Source organism: Orussus abietinus, unplaced genomic scaffold, assembly GCF_000612105.2.
Source record: "Orussus abietinus isolate OABI.00-Male unplaced genomic scaffold, Oabi_2.0 scaffold28, whole genome shotgun sequence".
Lineage (NCBI taxonomy): Eukaryota > Metazoa > Arthropoda > Insecta > Hymenoptera > Orussidae > Orussus > Orussus abietinus.
The window spans coordinates 748,860-767,034 of record NW_019394431.1 but is presented as its reverse complement, the minus strand read 5'-3'; the positions used below and the strand labels follow the sequence as shown (position 1 = coordinate 767,034).

Genomic DNA, 18,175 nt, shown 5'->3' with positions numbered 1-18,175 from the left:
GGTATTTCTGAAGCGATGAGGTATTCCTGAAATGACGAGGTATTTCCTAAGTGAAACTTCATATTGCACGAGGATATGCCTTAATTCCCATGTCATGAAGAGGATCCGGGAAAGTGAAACGCCGTATTTTACAACTTTCATGGGAGAATAATTGGGGATAATTAATAATACGTAATAATCCTCCTTAACCGGGAAGATTGACTTTAAAAAATTTACAACCCGCGCGTCGGCCATGCACGATTTTTCTTTTTTTCTCAAAAAATCCACCAGGTACCAGAAACCCGAATTTTGAGTTCCTACGATCAACTTTCGCGTGGGAAATTGACAGCTTTGGATAAGAGTTTGAAATATCGACCAGTGAGGCGACCTCGCAAGAATGGAAAATTTTTCATGAGAATCTGTTCGTATGTGGAAAAAAAATCCGTATGACGGGGTCCTTGGTCAGGATCGAATCCGGTGGAAAGTATCGGCGACGAAGCCTCGATAAAAAGTATCGGCCAGGCGGGATTCTTGGCAGGGGAGAAGATGTAAATCTCGTAAAGACATTTATCGACGCCCTCCTCGCTGCGAAAGAGATATATACTGTCTCAGTGTGGGTGAAATAAATCCGGAGTTCGGACAACGTTAGTTTTGTTCCTTGGGAAACTATTTCTGTTCGATCCTTTGGAATTTCCGGTGTGGCCGGAGAGAAGAGGGAATGTAATTAAGGCCAAGGAAAAATGGCCCGCGATGCACCCCCGCACTTCCGGCTGGATGCATTATCTCGAATTCAGGATTCCAGAATGACTCCTCTCCGATTTTTCGCCCCTTTATCTCTTTTCCTCGATCATGCAGATCACGCAGGACCGATTTCCTCTGAAAGAAATTTTTACCGCCGACCATCGTTATCACGAAGTCATAAGTGATTCACGGAGAGCCTCGATCGAGGGCCCAATCGTGTCGAATTATAAGATGTACGGTAAAACACTAAAATATTTAAATATATCTCGTCTTACTCCTCGGGACGAGGAGGCGACGCAACCTTTACGAGAACATGTTCAACAGAGAGTGGAGGTGATAAGAGAAGAATAAACGTGCCGAGCCGCTTTTATGGAGAGTGAACGGCCTTTCGTGACGTTCGACGTTTCCTCGACGTCTCGTTAACGCTAACTCGTCGGGAAAAGAAACGGCCAGTCTTAATATAGAGGCGTAAAAAAGTATGGAGAGTAATTTCCCGGGCTGAGTGACTCGATAATGGGGAGCGGAAAGAGACGCGGGGTGTCACGTTTTTTAATCGGCCCGGAAATGCCGAGCAATCCAACGTAGCGTGGGATCGCGTTAATCGCGAGTATTTTCAGAATTAATTAAATACCGCGTAATGTATCGACCGCCTATCGAGTATTGTTTACAAAATTTAACGAGTATCGAATTACCGATTCATCGCCACCTATCCGATTAGAAAATCCCGCGAACAGATCGAGGGCCTCCTGTTGTTTCGATTCCTGATATCTCCTGGAAATCCAACCCTCTCCTGGAAAATTCGAGTCCAACACCTAGGGTGGTTGTATTTACGGCTTTTATCATTTTTTTCGCCACCTCTTTTATAGCGCTTCCTTTGTTTCCCTCTTCTCTGGGGGGAACGCGTACATTCAAGCAACACTCAGAATGGGAAGAAGATTCGCTCTCGCGCCGGAACTTCCGCTCTTTCATCTCCACGAGAGAAGGAAGACACAAGGGGTCCAGGAGCTCGCTAATTTGTGACTCTTGCAGCAGACATTGCACGGCACGCTGCAGTAATTCTTCGGGAAATTCCCCTCTCGGTACGTTTTATTAATACGCGGAATATGCATGAAGCTAATACGTCGCGCTTCCGAAATCCCGCCGGATGAAGGGGAGGACTTTTACGCGGATTCTCATTTTTACCCCCTCGCTATGTGGACTTGGAGTTTTCATAATTGCCTATTTGTTTAACAATTTTGCCGTCCTTAGACATTTTTTCCGATAAGTTAGAACGAAGGGAGCGGATTTGGCTGGGAAAATTGCATTCGACGCGACAGCTTCGATTTTCGCATCCCTTGGTCGTTTAGGGGATGGCCATGGTTTCTGGGGATAATTCCGTCGACTGTTACACCGGGAAACATTTCAGCGAGCCTGTCTGGCTAATTGCAACGAAATTGCCCGGCTGATTTGGCTTCTGGTGGAATTTTTATTATTGTCGGTTTCTATAACAATTTTGCCGTTCATTTGTCATTTCTTGGCATTATTTTCCAATTTTCATAAATGTTTAACAATTTTGCCGTTCATTTGCCATTTTTTCGGATAAGTTAGAACGAAGGGAGAGGATTTGGCCGGGAAAATTACATTCGACGCGACAGCTTCGATTTTCGCATCCCTTGGTCGTTTAGGGGATGGCCATGGTTCCTGGGGATAATTCCGTCGACTGTTACACCGCGAAAAATTTCAACGAGCCCGCCTGGCTAATTGCAATGAAATTGCTCGGCCGATTTGGCTTCTGATGGAATTTCGGCTCGCGAATGCGTAGCCCCCGGTATTTGCGTGATCGCACGTCATAACAAAGCGGACCCGCAAATTCGCGCGATTCGCGGAAACGGGGAAGGATAATGCGCATCCTATGCACCGTTCCGTAAGTCTCCGTTAACCTCGTTACATTAATGGCCGAATCGCTGGAACACTCGCTAAATGGACGGGATAATTTCGCGAACGAGGGCGGTTGCAAAAATTCGTCCCCTAATCCGCCGGCGAATCTACCCCTTGTGGTACGTGGACACGTGGTTATTAATATCGATGGGGCATCGAGTAATTGGAAACCGGCAATGAAGTAAGCGAGGGTGTCTCTAGATTTTGAGACTGTACCAGTGTAATTAATTAATTAATTAATTAGAGTCATTGTGAAAAAGTGGAATATATTTGGCATATGTAAGGCTACGTTCATAATTTCCCCATTTAAAATAAATTTACAGATAGGACGTGGAATTACATATGAAATACGCGTATAGAAATATTTTGGTCATGCGTGGATACGTGATTATTGTAATCAATCATCGAGTCATTGGAAAGTGGCATTGAAGGGTGTTAAGGTATCTTTTAAGGACAGGTCCGAAATGGTTTAATTAATTAGTCAACGGAAGGTGGTAAAATTAGACGAGGAAGAAAATATTTGCAAGCCCATTTCCATGAATTCCTGGATATTTGCATCGGTCTCGTGTTCCGGATGTTTCGTGAAATTAGGGGGGACCGAAATTCCGCAAAGTTTGCACCAGGACGACGAGTCCCGAGGGTGACATTGCATGTCGCCGCCAACCCTTGGCGAACATCTCTACTCGTCTTTCAGGCCGTAACTGTAAAAGCGATTGGCCTCCTGTTAAAGATAACTTTTACACGCCCCTTTGCGTTCCTAGATAGCTGCTTACTCGGCGGATTGCATATTTGAGGGTAGAGAAGTCTCACCCGGGAAAAGAAGCCGACTATACCGGGCTGAGAGAGATAATATATAAAAACAGAGAAAAAAAAATACAAACAAACTTCTGAAAATTATTCCGCTTAGTATACGGCAATCCACGACAATATACGGCAATGCTGTAATTTTTCGTGAAGTAGAAATGAGTACATCGATTTTTTTGGACAGTACTTAATTAGGGCTGAGGAGGGATCTCATCCCTAAACGTAAGGAGGCCCTTACGTCGATTTCGCTAATATTTATTAACATTTCCTCCCCGCCATTTGCGTCGACCTTCTTCGAAGGAAGAGTTTACTTTTTCTTATTCGAGCAACAACGCAGGCGAAATGTTCACTTCGACTGCATTGCCGGTCCCAATTACCAGCGTCCCCCTTTAATCGCGTATAAGCAATTTAATTTAACTAGCGAATGCATGCAACCGTAGTTTCCTTGAAGAACCTTGAAACTACAATTTCGCGAGGCTGGCAAGAATCGAGCTATCGCGTTTATTTTGCGAAGGTGGAACGGGAACTCAATGGAGAGCTCATTTTTTTTCTCGCTCTCTCTTTCTCTTTCTTAATCAATTTCGCCGGGAAAAAAATTAATTACGTTCCCCGTGGCAGATTGTTTATCACGGGGAATCGAAATTCTTTTCTCAGGGATCTCGATTGTTGGCATTTACTAATGACCATGGTTTGCAAAATTCCATTTCTCTTCTATATCGTTTCGGAAAGCGGCATTCATCATTTTTTATACCATTATCGAGTCTTGCGCGACTAGGTCTTGAGAATTGCAACGAGTCGTTATACAGGACGATTCCCTTATTGAATTATTTATGGCATTTCGTAACATGCAAATCGGAAGCGATAATATGCAGGACGTGTCGGTAACTTCGCGGAGGGACGGAATTTACCACCGGTCCTCGAGGCACGCGTATGTTGACGTGCATTAATTCTTCGCCGGAGGAATAAATTAGAATCTCGAACGGCAGATCGCAGCCTTTCGGCCATTGTCCCGAGGCTAATTCATTTCAATTGTCAATCGACATTTCCACATCGACCCGCGGTTAAATGACGTAAATCGGAAGGAAAAGACCGCCTCGATCAGGACATGTTGCATAAAACGTGTAACGATTCTAAACAATTAATTCCACATTTTTCTACATCAACCGAGACGCCCGTTTCGGAGATACAAATTGGATTATCGAATCTGCCATAATTTCCACCCACGGCAAATCTCCCTGAGATATCTTTAAAAATAATTCAGACGCTTTTCGTCGAGGGCGGTGCCTCTTTGGACGCCAAGGCCAATAATCGAATATTTCGGCCGTCGAATAAACGTCTCGGCCGAGTCTTTGTCCATTTTTGGGATCCTTTCTCAGCCTTTTATCGACAACGACGCAAAGCGGGGGTGTTTGAAATTTCAGAAGGAAAGAGCTATCGCGTTTCCACGAGGATTGCGGGGGCGTTCATGTGCGAAAATATTCAGGGGATGGCCGAGGCGAAGAAATGGCACAACAAGCGAATGCAAACGCAGACCTTTCTTCACAGAGTTCGGGTCGAACGTTAACCATGCCGAATTTTTGCATCGTACGTTTAAATTTCCCCCGATTCGATTTCTTTTTTTCCCGGTTAAAGGAAATCAAGTGTCTCGTCCTAACGTCTCGATTTATTTCTTGGTTTTTTTTTTTCGCCGATTGGACGTGCGTTGGAATTTATCCAGGATTCTGGATCGCAGGGATCGACGGCGAATTTTATCTCGGGCTGTAATAAATATCGCGGACGTGTCGGGATTTGTTTTGCCCCGGCCTTTCGGCGGGCTTCTCTGAAATTTTAATATAAAACAGCCGTCCTCTTTTTCGGGGGATTGCGGGGCCACAAGTAGCAGGGAATATGCGAGGGCTGGCTGGGCGTGGGCGAGATCGTTTATTAAGACAAGTGCAAGAAGCGATGCCGAGGGAGCCTTCTTCGCCCTTAGACGGGCCTCGGGATCATCTAATTAGAAGTTACACCGTGGTTTAACGTTTGAACTCCCTTCTCGTTACAGGAACTCGCACCTGTGGACGCCTGGGGCGTCCCGACGACCCGCGTCATTTTTCGAACTTCCCTCGGGACCAAAGCCTTGTACCTCGATAAAGATTCTCGACTTTAGTCGAACCATACTACTCTTATACATGAAAAACAATAATTATGACCTGTCAGAATTTTTTACTCTGGTTAATTTTTATTTTTTAATGAGATTAAGTCATTCGGAGAGGATCCCCTGTGGAAATTTCGAAATATCGATCCATCGCCGAATGATCATCGGTCAATCCTTGTACCTCGATAGAAATCCATAACTCAGGTCTAATCAGATTTGTATATAGGAGAAAAAAATTATTACGACCTGTCAATATTTTTTATCCTGGTTAATTTTTATTTTGGAATGAGATTAAGTCATTCGGAGAGGAACGTCTGTGGAAATTTCGAACTATCGATCCGCTATCGATCCATCGCCGACTAATCATCGGCCGATCGCACGCATCGGTGGCTTAATGGTATCGCGCTCGGTCGCCTTATGCAGTAAAGTAATAATGAAAAGTCGGGTTTTACGAGTCCAGCTCGACTCGCAATATCGCGAGTTAACGTCTTCCCGGGCGATAACTTCCTAACGCCGTCCGCGTCCCCCGGGAAAAGTGGGAAAACAATTTCCCGAAGAAAAGGAGAACCGCGCCACGTCGAGACGAGATACGGGGCGCGAGACATCCGATCGTTCCTCTTTCGCCCCACGAAGCGCATAAAAGAAACGAGCAATCCGTTTCCAAAATTTGAGGAATATTTTCCCGAAACCTCGTGCTGGAAATTCGGAGGAAACTTAAATGGGGAAGTTAATTCCTCAGGGGTGGAAACGTACTCAAAGGGGAGCGCTCGTTTCAGCACCTATAAGGAGACCTTACATTAGCGTGAAGTCGAAACGTATTTGTTTTCCTTTTGCCTGGGGGAAAAAAAATCCCCAAAATTCGGGAAAGGAGGTGTTTATTTACGGCGTAAACGAATTTAATGGGGTTCCGAAACAAGGGCTTATTTCCGCGGTAAAGACCCGAAATTCTCCCCGTGTTCTCCTTTATCCTGGTGAACGCGTACTACACGTAACCACGCCTTGCGGAGAGGATGAGAGGAAATTGCGTAAAGTTAATTAATTGCGGCCTCGTTTATACAGTTTCCCTTACGTGCGGCCAGGATTGCCAATGGAGGGAGAGCGTCTGGTAAAACGACGGATGACGTCGGGACGATTTCCAGGCTGGTTGATCTGGCGAAACCGTCGTTTAAGGGGGGACACACTTTCGCCCTCGAAACTTTTGCCAAAGTGCGTGCAGGGGATGAACCCCGGATCCGGATCTTTTATGGGCATTCCCTTGAAACGCGCCTCCACCCTAAACGCGCCGAAATACCGACTATCGCTGTCAGCTGGTAAGGTACCGCTTATTAAAATTCCTTAAAAAATGGAAACACATCCTACCCTTCGAATACCCACCAAAGTGCTCGCTCGGAATCGCCCTATTTCCTTTTCTGCTATTTTTCAAATTAAATTTCCTACGGTACCACGAGTGAATTTAGTTAATTATTACATCCATCCTTGTGCGTCAGGACCTAGGTCATTTTTTTAACGTTACTTATTCCCACGTAAAATGGAATAAATAATCATATCCAAGGCGATCAGTCTCGAACGCGTAAGGGGGTTTCGTGAAGGATTAATTAGGGGCGGTTAACTATATCTAATAACTTTTTCAATTGCAAAGTTTCAGTCCGGAGGCGACCAGTTATACATATTTCCTAGAGTCTGTTAATACTCTACGTTTTTTTTTAATCCCACTTTTTATCTGTCTCAGGTGTCGGAAATGTACTCACCCGCCGTTTACTGCGGATGTTGTCGAGTTGTCTCTGCGTCGCTTCGCCGATGCTCTGAGAGCCCCAAAGCTCGAGGCCGACTCTTGCATACGTGAACGTCATGGACCCGATTGGCAAGAAGTACGTCAGTATCATGAATATCACGTTGTACCTGTAAACGAGGTAAGTGAGACCCACGTGAGTTCAATTTGAAGTAACACCTGAGATTGAACCAGGTGTTCGAGGTAGAGGCTGGATCTTGTTATCGCTCCTCTATCCCCGATAAAAATTACTGTTATTAATTAAAAATTGCCCTTGTTACGAGGTAGGTACCTGATCTGCATATCGCGTGCCGATTAACGTGATCGATTCGTCCCTCTCCCTTGGACTCGCCGTAAAGGGGTTGGAAATTGCGCGCAATGTGCGTGCTTTCAGGTACGCTCGTTAATCCAATGATTAGGGAAGGCATTGCGGGTAATCAGCTCCTCCAGGAGGAACGAGGAGAATGAATTAGTGAGAAAGTTGGACAAGGAGCCGAGCTTCGTGGTGTTTCTCTCGAGGCTTTCGAGGGAATCCGGCGCTCTAACGCTACCGCTCGTCTCGACTTCGTTCCATGGTGAAATTAATTACAGCCCGGCGACAAATCGTCCTACCTAATTAAATTGTCCAACGCGGGTCGGGACACCTCTTGAGTTCATTTGAGAAATTCCAGGGAGAATTCGACCTATCGGGACATCCATTGACTGTCTCTTTCAATTTTCAGGCCACGAAAAAACACGATAAAGGGGCCATTTTGGTAACTTCATGTGAAGCAATACCGGATGTACAAACCCTGGTAATTATTACAGTTAAAAGCGCCCCAAGGAAGGTTATTAATTTTCCCAGGAGAATGAGACGCGAAATTAATCGTTAAGAGTGATTTCAGTGTTGAAGAATCGGAAACATCTTTTTTATTCACTTTATTTATAGTTAATCGAGGGTCTTGTTTTTTTACCCATTTTTGTTGGACGGCTTTCGGTAAGCTGGAGGGGGTTGAAATTTTTCAGGGGTTTTCGGTCGCACAGGTTGTTTGGAACGGGTCTATAAATTTGGTAGTGACTGTATCGATCCCTACTGCACCGAGGGTCCTGTACTTAGGTAAGCGTGGCTGTAACGAGTGCGGATCGGCTTAACCGTAATTTGGGATTGAGTGGAAGAGACGAGACTCGAAGGGGATATTAGGATTGCAGGAGCTTAAGGGCTCTCAATTTCGAAGTCCCACTTCTAACCGGATGATCTTTACTTTTTATCATTCCGGGATGATTACTCGGAGCAGGTTTAACCACCGACCTCGGGAAAATCCTGTACTCGACCTCGAAATTCGGAAACGCTGATCAGCGCCTCTCTGAGTTCTCCCAGATAAGATTAACGCGGTTTTCAATATCCATAATTGATATTCTTTTATTAATTTGGCCATTGCGGAAGGTCATGTCAAGTTTATTGAGAAATATCAGTTTTGGGAGAGAAATTCTTACGAGGAACTTTAGATTTTCTCGTTTTATCTGTTGATTCTTTTTGGAAATTCGGGGAGCTTGAGAGAGAAGTATCTCCTGGTTTGTGGGTTTTCTCCTCTTCCGTGTGCATAGGGACTTGGAAAAATTTATCCTTGAGTGAATCCCGGATCGGGGACAGGACTTTGGGAGCCTCGGGCTTCCCTCGAAGGATCTCGCGTTTACTTCGGAGTGGCTGTCGCACCGAATTCTAAATAAGTTAGTCCGGGCATGGAATCTCGTAGTAAACTCTCACTAATACGAGTTACTCGAATATCGAGAGGGTTTTCATTAGCTGCAGGATCGAAATCGACCTTCGGAAACAGAGGCACTCGAAACCCGCAGAGAAGCGAAACTAAAATCACCTGAATATTGTCAATTGTCTGGAGGGGAAAAGAAAAGTCTTCACCCCAAAAATTAAAAATCCTGCCCCCTTATATTTTTCTGAAAAAAGAAGGTACGCCAAGTCCAAGATTTTACTAAATATTCTCGATTTGATATAAAATCGCATTGACTGAATAGGCATTGAATGCGTTATCAAGGGAATTTTTAACTCACAAAAGGGAGCATTTTAGTAGGTGGAAGGTAGTTAAAAAATTTTTATTTTTAAACCAAGGAATTCTCAGAAGGATCCTAGCATCTCGGCGAAGCAGAAGGCAAACCCGGGTCCATCGTAAACGATTTACGGGGCGATTTAATCCGAGCCCACCATGTAGGGCGACTATCAACGAGGTAGAATAGGGTCGCTCTATAAGGGCTTTACGATCTCGGGGAGATCATAATGCACACACCAGAGCTAGTTGGACAGCGATTAGTCCAGGATTTATACAGGTAATCTGATCATCCCTTCATTAAACTATAAATAATTCCAATAAACAAATTCCAAACCTCGGCAACGGCGAACATGGAGCTAGAATGGGCTTCCAATCGGTTCCATAATCGACACATAAGTCGGACAAAAAATCAGGAAAAATTCACACGCGATCCTCTTGTCATTAGGAACGCTTAAGGAAGGTTCGATGACAAAGACTACCCCTTTGAGAGAGTAAAGGTGATTCCTGGGGGATGTGCACCTCGTGTAAGGGTCTCACCGAGGGTGCTCGTTAAAGCGTGCGTTAACCTGGAGGATACAGCAGGTGTTAAGGGTTTATGAGTGTCGATTCTGGGTTGGCAGTTATGCGTTGGGTATTAACTCTCGGTGTCTGGTTGAGATTCTATTCTCCCATCATCCGCTGGACCAATCTTGAAGGTCCTGGCCCGCGTGGAAAATTTTATCTCATATATTAGGATTGAGGAATAAGTTCCCGCCGTTTTAATTACATTACGACACATTGAAAACAGCAGCAAATTATTCCTCGACCTAATAAATCGCATGAACGTAGGACGAGAATTTAAGACGAAGTGGGGTCAACGAATTTTCAGTTGACCCTTAAATATACATTTATGTGCGTTTTTGTAGGGTTAGTTCGTGTAGACGAGGTCAAAATATATAACGTATGTAGTCATATCGGTAATTTCGTTTGTATACCCTGCGAAACATACTTACAGATACTCGTCGTAGCTGAGGCCGTCGTCGCTCTTGTTCGGCCAATCGCTGTAGCAGATCACTCGGACCTCTCCATTGACAAAGTTTTGGGTGAACGTCTTGTAGAAGAGCAACATCGGTAACGAGAGGATTGCACCCACCACCCAAATCGCCACCGCGATGCAGAGCGTCGCCCTCTTCCCCATCCGCGGTTTCAGGGGGTTCATGATCGCCATGTACCTGAAATCAGGATTTTCCTAGAAATCACGGCTGTAGTTTATATATACTCAATTGAAAGTTCATCAAGTATGGTTTAATTAGTGGGAGAAATTGATCGACACCATTCTGGCCATCGTAGGACCAGGCTTTCCTGTTGTACACCCTCGAATGGTCTTCGGCACGAAGTGCGTCCATTTTCGTGCGTTCTTCCCGCGTCATTGCGGCCATTGCTTTTTTTTTTCCCGTCGTAAATTCGACGTCGGTTAAATTTATCTCCTGCGAAAATCCGCTGAAACGGTGAAAAATACCGCCTATCGCCGATTTACGGGGCCACCGCGTAAAATCGCGCATTCGTACCTCGGAATGATCGAACTTTTAGTCGGTACTTTGCATCCGGATAACCGGTATTCCAATTAACCGAGGCTCCATTATGCATGTAAATTACCATTCAGACCGCGGATGTTATTACGCTAATTTTAGAGTCCGCGTGTTATTAATAGCATACCCGTGGAGGCGTCATAACATTGCGCACGTAAATCCGATCGCGCCCGGATTTTCTGAAATCCGTGATAGTGCTTTGTCTAGATTGAGGGGTGCGTAAAAAATGCAGTTTATCAGGGGAAGAATTTCTTATCGTCGCATTCACTCACTAATCTCTCGCAAGATCATATCAAATTAGGGGACCACTAACCTTATGGCGGCAATTTTCGAAAATCGCATACTGTGGGGTATCTTAATCTGAAAATCCTTAAAAATAAATCCTGCAAGACATTGCGAAATTAAATGCAAGCGCATGGTTGCAGCAGAACAGTCGCGTAGCTGCGAAATGGAAAGTAATTCCTAGGGAATGGAATCGGATGTAATTCTGCAATTTTACCAGCTAGAGAGTAGTTTCGAAAATCGCTTACTGTGGGGTATCTTAATCTGAAAATCCTTAAAAATAAATCCTGCAAGACATTGCGAAATTAAATGCAAGCGCATGGTTGCAGCAGAACAGTCGCGTAGCTGCGAAATGGAAAGTAATTCCTAGGGAATGGAATCGGATGTAATTCTGCAATTTTACCATCTAGAGAGAAGTTTCTCCGAGCATTCCGGCGAACTGCTTTCGCGCTTTGCTCTCAAACGTTGTCTTTGCGGATTAAACTGATTTCGCTTAGCTCGCGTGCAATGTCCTCGGAGTACTCCGGAAGCTGTACTGTTATTATTTGCAGCAGCCGAGCTCGGGCGTAAATATTCAGGCCACGAAATGCCACCGACTTCCCGATGGAGGTTCCATTTTTGTTCGCACGCGCAATTCCCGTAATTGTACTTGCCGTATCCTCTGGTCGCGTTTCTCGGTAGTCGCATCCGAAATGGCACGACAATTTGACCTCCCCTCGTCGGAAGCTCGCTAAATTAACAATCCACGAATCCGCGGATCCGCGACAAAGAGCGACAATCCCGGAAATGGGACCGCTAATAATTTCCCCGCATAATGGCAGCCGGAATAATTGCCCGCGGCATTATATCTCGCGCCTCCTTAAACGTATACGCGGATTATTTTGCCATTTCATGGGGTTCGAATTTTCGGCGGTCTAGGGCGAATTATATACATTCGGTATAATTCCGCGGGGGAAACCCCTCGTCGGTTTAAATTTTAAGCCCCGGGACTTTTCCTAAATCCCTCGACAAAGCGCGATAATGGCCACGGGAGTCTGCCTTGATGCATATTTTAGGTCCACGTAGGCTGTTCGGAACGTCTCTTGGTGGAAATTTCGGGCCAATTTCCCCGAGCTAGGGAGGGATCCCTGTTTCTTCGGCCGTGAGTAATGTCGGCCCTCCGTAAGTGGAAATTGAAAAATTCACGGTACACGCCGCCGTAACCGGCGCGGTTCAATGAAATTCGCCGTGTCTTGGCAATGTTTACTGATAAGGGGAGAATGTTCAATGGGAAACTCGGCTAAACTGGAAGGCGATTAATCGGACTCGCCGGGACTGATAATCGAAACTGTCTTTCCGTTCGGTTCCTTTCGCGGCCGAGTTAACGCGGGACGTTTCCGGGACGCGGATGCCGATAAGATGTCGCCTTTTTCCCCGTAAGCTCCCCCGTAACTTTTCCAGATCCGGCACGAAGAAAGCCCCGTTCGCGGGGAAAGTTTTAATCGGCCTCCGGGAATAATTTATGGTCACGAACCCTGGGGGACGACCTGCCTTCTGAGAGGAATTGTTAATACTTTTGCCTGTGCCTAGAAAAGAAAGAAAAAACAAAATGGCCCGAAAATCGACCCACGCTGAAAGTGAAACTCCTTACAGGCTATTCCTAAATTTCCAACTGCCCCTTACGTACTCGGGACAATTATTTTCATTTCCTAATTGTGTTACCTTCGATTCACTTAAATTGTCTCCACCCTAGAATACAAAGATAATTGCCAGTAATTAAATATAAAATTAATAAAAAGGGTGCGCTGATAATATTTCGAGCGTACTTAGATCGCTCGTTAGAATGTACAGAGAGTGGTTGATATGAAGTAGATGAACGAAGATTCGGAGAATTATTTTCCCGAATCTTTGTATGTATATATACCGAATATTAATTTTTTTTAGAATTTATTTCGGAATCGCTTCTCTCCTTTCCAAGGGGTGGAAATATCTAGCACCTTACTTTTCCTCGTCGATCCTCAAAGCAGATCGCGGTCTAGGCCAAATGCAAATAGGAATTCTCGGCAATTTTCCGAGCTACGTGTCGACATACCAAAGGCTTTCTCGAGATCCAATAACGACCGCTTCCGGTGCCGCCTCGCGGCGTTCCTGGCGAGGAAACGTAAAGTCGGGTTCCGGGGATTCTGCGACACTTCCGGGCTCGATACGCGCCCGATATCTTTTCCATCCTTTCCTTTGGGATCCCGGGAAACTCGAATGTGAAATATTCCCCGAGTAATTTCTCTCCCACGGAGAGGATCCTGCCCGAAGAGCGCAAAAGACGACTCCCGGAAGAGCCCCAAAGGAGGAGCTGCTCGATCCGTCAAGTCGATATCTCCCAGAGAAGAGTAATTCGAGTTAAATGTTTCCTGAGGATTCGGCGATCCCGGCGAAAATCCTCTCGATTCATCGGGTCGGTCGAAGACGTATTACACCCTCTTTGAAGGAGAAACGCGGCCTCGAAGAACATCCCCTTCGGAGGTATCTCGGAGCATCTCCCGAGGGATCCCCCTCGGACAGACAACTCGGTCCACCGCCAACGTTCGAATAGAAAAAGGGAATTCATGGGAAAGAGGGGAAGAAGGAGGGCTCGATCCGATAGGATATCTGGAATTGAGAGGATAGTTCTGAAATCTATTTTGCGAAATCCACCGGCCCATTTTGCGGTCGTATCCACGGGAACATGGCTGAGACAAATCCCGGATCTGGTCCGGGATCACGTTTTCTCTTTCGAATTACCCCTCCATCTCCCTCCTAGCCCCCTTTGCTATCTCCTATCACTGTGGCACTTCCTAAGAAATCGTTTGTGGGATACATATGGATGCAGTCGATGGATCCTAGGAGTCGATCCTTGTCAGGATAATCCCCAGTATCCCCGACCATCGGGATGATAAGGTCCTTGAAGATCCCGCCGAAAGGGCGGAAAATTGCCTTCCAGCTTCGCCTTTCATCTTCGGGCGTTCTCTTCAGGCTTGGATCGGTATCAATAAATAATTCCTGGCTTTGATTTTTCCTCAGGGTTAGGGATTAAAGACTCCTTGGCGATTTTTAGGTCGAAGAATTGCATGAGGTTATTTCTGGTGTTTCTATTTTGGTCATTTTGGAGAGGTGGCGGTGCTGGAGAAACCATTTGCAGGATACATATGGATGGGGTGATAGACCCGGTATTTGATCCTGGATCATCCAGGAAGTCGAGTTGATCCCGAGATAAAGTGCCGGGAGAGGTTGCCAAAAACGCGGAAAATTGCTTCGAGCCTGGTCTTTCATCTTTAAGCATCTCGGTCTTTGAGGCCGGGATATTGGGGTGATTTCATCCCCCAGGGCGTTCTGGATAATTTCGAGAGAATTTATGCCGCCTCGGATAATTTTGGTACAAGTGTACGGGATTCGAGAGTACCTTAAGTACGGCGAGAAATTACTTGGACGGGTTTTTTGAGATTAGATGTGGATCGTCCTGCTTGTCACCTCGAATCCGTATCTCCTGCTTTGTTTCGCATTGCAAAATGCAAATTGCAGGAAACTGCATGCGAGTATGCAAATCCTCGGAGCCACTTAATCGCATGATTTTCTGGACGTAATCGGATTACTGCTCGTCTAGTACATCAGTAAGCCACAAGAGCTTTGTCATTTTGCGATGTCAAGGGAAAATTTCTGAAGGCGGCTGTAAAGCTGGGAAAAGCTCCGACGCTGAATTTGCATTACAGTGATTACCCACCTAGAACAACGCAACGAGCTTTTGGATAATTATTCCAACTCCGAATATCCAGAAAATGAAATTGCAACGTTCCATTGCATTTGCCAAAAATTTGACGCGCGGTGTTAACCGGATTTAAAAAATGGCGGACATTTAAACGACGCTCCTGCGTTTCGATCCTCTGGAAAGCAAAGGAAAACCCCAATGCTCAACTTATTTACCGTGATCACACATTTAGAATGGTATAACGAGGCCTTTTATATTTATTTCCACTCCAATTATCCGGAAACTAGAATTAGAATCGTCGCGTTACATTTGCACAATTTTACGCGGGGTGTTAACCGGAGTTTACAAATGGCGGACGTATAAAGGACACTCCGGCGTTACCGTAACACGAGAAAAGTCGACGCTCTCAATGTGCGCCAGTAGTGGGATAAGCTCGCCGTTTAACGGCGCCGTGGGTTTTATAGAGAGTTTTATTTATGGCTGGAGGGTGTCATCCAGTTGCACCGTAACATCGTGATGCGTCCTTATTTGAACGGAAACACGTCGTGTGCTCTGCGAAAGGGTAGGTACACGTTACGCCCGTACATCGGTGGGGCAAATAAAAGCGGAGTCAACGCAACCGTAAACGTTCGTCTTGTTTCGCAATGGCGGGGGCCGTAAAACTAGACGACATAATGCCTAGGAAAAAATAATCCACCGTTCCAAACATATTACACATATATTTCTAAACCCTTAAGCGGGCAATTAAAAATCATTTCTCCAGTTACGTCGATGAAGAATTACGTTTTAAAGAGAAATTATGCAAATCGTAATGATGTGCGGGTGGATTCTGTAAATCAGGTGTAATGACATTATTCGAGGCTTGCAGATTAGAAGATAAGCGATTTTGGGAGCTGCAAAGTGGCCAATAAGCCCAGAGAAACGGTGCAATCTCGGCCGTCTCCTTCGGCCAGGCAAACTCCCCATTTCCTCTCTGTCTGGTGCATACTCTGTCCGATGCACATGTGCAACGATTAATTTAGTAGGCTTCACTGAATTTCGAAGCGAGTTCCGCCGAGCGAATACCTCGACGTTGGTATTAGGTATTCCACCCTCCTACGCGTCCGCGCCTCGTACTCTGGAATAATGCTCAAAGTACACGGACGTGCACCGAGGGCGAACTGTATTCATTTCGCCACTCGAAAGAGACACGTCGGAATGGCCCCGCAGAGAAAAAAGCCCCGCAAGCCAATGGGAGGGGATAGGGCAAAAAGAAATCTTTTTAAACCTCGCCCCGCACTTCCAGCGGCTGATCCTTTGTGCATCCGCAAGAGCCCGAATAAGTATCCCGGGGTAAAAGGGGATAAGGGGTGTAACGGCAATTTGTTGCGGTAATTTAATCAGGTGATGCGGATTATTTCACGTGATAAATTTAGTCTTGGGATTTCCGGGGAATATTAAATGATTCTTTTGACCCCTTATATTTTTAGCGCTTCGTTGCATTTATTTGTCTGGAACTATCAATGAACCTCGGGTGACCAGGTGAGCGACTCGGGCAGGTATCCTGGGGAACCCCTTCAGGTGAGGCTTGTAAAAAATCGACTTCCTGCAAACTAGAAGGTCCCTTTACCGCCTCCGGGTCTCTTAAGAGAGATGGACATGTAAATGCTACTCGCTCATGGTCGCTGCACCACGATGCATCGGGATGCACCTCTTCAGGGAGCAGCCACCTGGTCCGCTCTCGATCGATTCTCCCTCGATTTAAAAAATTCTTCCACGGCAATCTCGCGTCGCGAGGTTTAACGATAAGAAGGGCCGTTTCGACCCGGACTTTAATGATTCTGTCAGGCGCAGTTCGCCGGAAAATCCGTGGAGAGAAATAATTCGGTTTACTCCGCGTCAGGAACAATGCACCGAAGTGGCTCGGGGAAAGGAAGTGCACCGAATTGCAGCGGAAGAAAAATTTGCTAACGGCAAAGTGCAGCGGCTCCGTTTCGCCGTTTAACGATCCAGCTCGGTCACTTCCGGGGGCGTTAACTTAACCAGTGAGAATTTCTCTCCCGAGGAGTCTCTTAAGCGCTTAAAGTAACACGAGTCTCTTTGCTTAAAGCGCGAGATCCCTGTAGCTTCGAAAATTGGAGCAGGTCGAGAACGAGTTAGTCTATCGAATACTCCGTTTGCTTAATTTTTGAAAAAACAGCGCATAGAGTCCTCTCATTCCTCCGACTCCCTTTTTTAAGCATCGCAATTTTTTTCATGGACATTTAGTTGGACCGCGATTACCGAAGCTTCGGGGGAAACGAATCGCCGTTTCTGGGGGTGGAGGGGACGTGCATTTTTCTTGTTGCAGTCATTACTCGTCCCTAGTCGTCCTCTTCTTGGACAATAATGTCTTCGGCTCTGGGGATTCGTCGAGGGCGGGTGCTTCATTTAAAAACTTTAAAGGGGATGCACTTCCACAGAAACTGGCGCTCACCTAGGGAGCCGCCCGCGAGGATGCACTCGGCACTGCGTTTTCCCGATAATCGATGCACCTTCCTTTACACCTTCGATTTGATACGAGACTCCTCGGCGACGCCTCCAATTAATGTTTCCTCTCCTAGAATATTTAACCCTTTTTCGCGATTTAATTTGTTACCAATTTAATAACACCGAGAAAAGGAAATTCATCGAGCCAAATATTTTGTTAATTCAAATAAACTTGAATGAAGTGTCATAATTCCGAAGAAACGTTGCATCCTATTTGTTCGAGTTTGAGTGAAATAATTATTCTTTGAATTAAGAAAATATTTCTTTGGCACTATTTGGTTCAATGAAATTCTTTTCTCAGGGCAGGAAGTGAAGACGCTGAATGAATTCAACCTTCCTGGTTTTATTATTTCGTTATTTCGGGGTGGAGCTTTTTGTTACAAATCGTGGAATGGCAGGAGGGAGACTCGACGATTTAGGGTTGACCGATTCGAGGGGTGGCTTTAAAAGTTTGAAGAGCAGGAAGAAGGGCTGGTGGGCGTTTTATATCGACGTTGTCTTGACCTAAAATGTGCCATTGGACCGCCAGCATCCGAGGGATTCCTCTTCCGTGGAGAGGGCGGTGATAACAGTGATAGCGGCGATAGCGGTGGTGGCGCACTTTACCCTATATCTAGGGGAAACCGCGTTAGGGAGGTTTGTGGGCTGCGAATGGGTGTGCTCCGATTTCCGGTGCAATTCTACGTCCTCTTCAACGCTCATCCATTAGGACAG

The 18,175-nt window shown here is 45.7% G+C and overlaps 1 protein-coding gene across 1 annotated transcript in view; it reads right to left on the bottom strand.

Moving 5' to 3' along the window:
- The window catches only part of LOC105701288 (tachykinin-like peptides receptor 99D), a 98,137-nt gene that overhangs the window by 10,306 nt on the left and 69,656 nt on the right, over nucleotides 1–18,175 (bottom strand). Inside the window, exons 3-4 of the mRNA XM_012427922.2 lie at nucleotides 10,378–10,596; nucleotides 7,324–7,474 (exon numbers count right to left, since the gene is read on the bottom strand). Coding sequence (XP_012283345.1) covers nucleotides 7,324–7,474; nucleotides 10,378–10,596 — 370 coding nt within the window. The remainder of the gene's footprint in view (nucleotides 1–7,323; nucleotides 7,475–10,377; nucleotides 10,597–18,175) is intronic.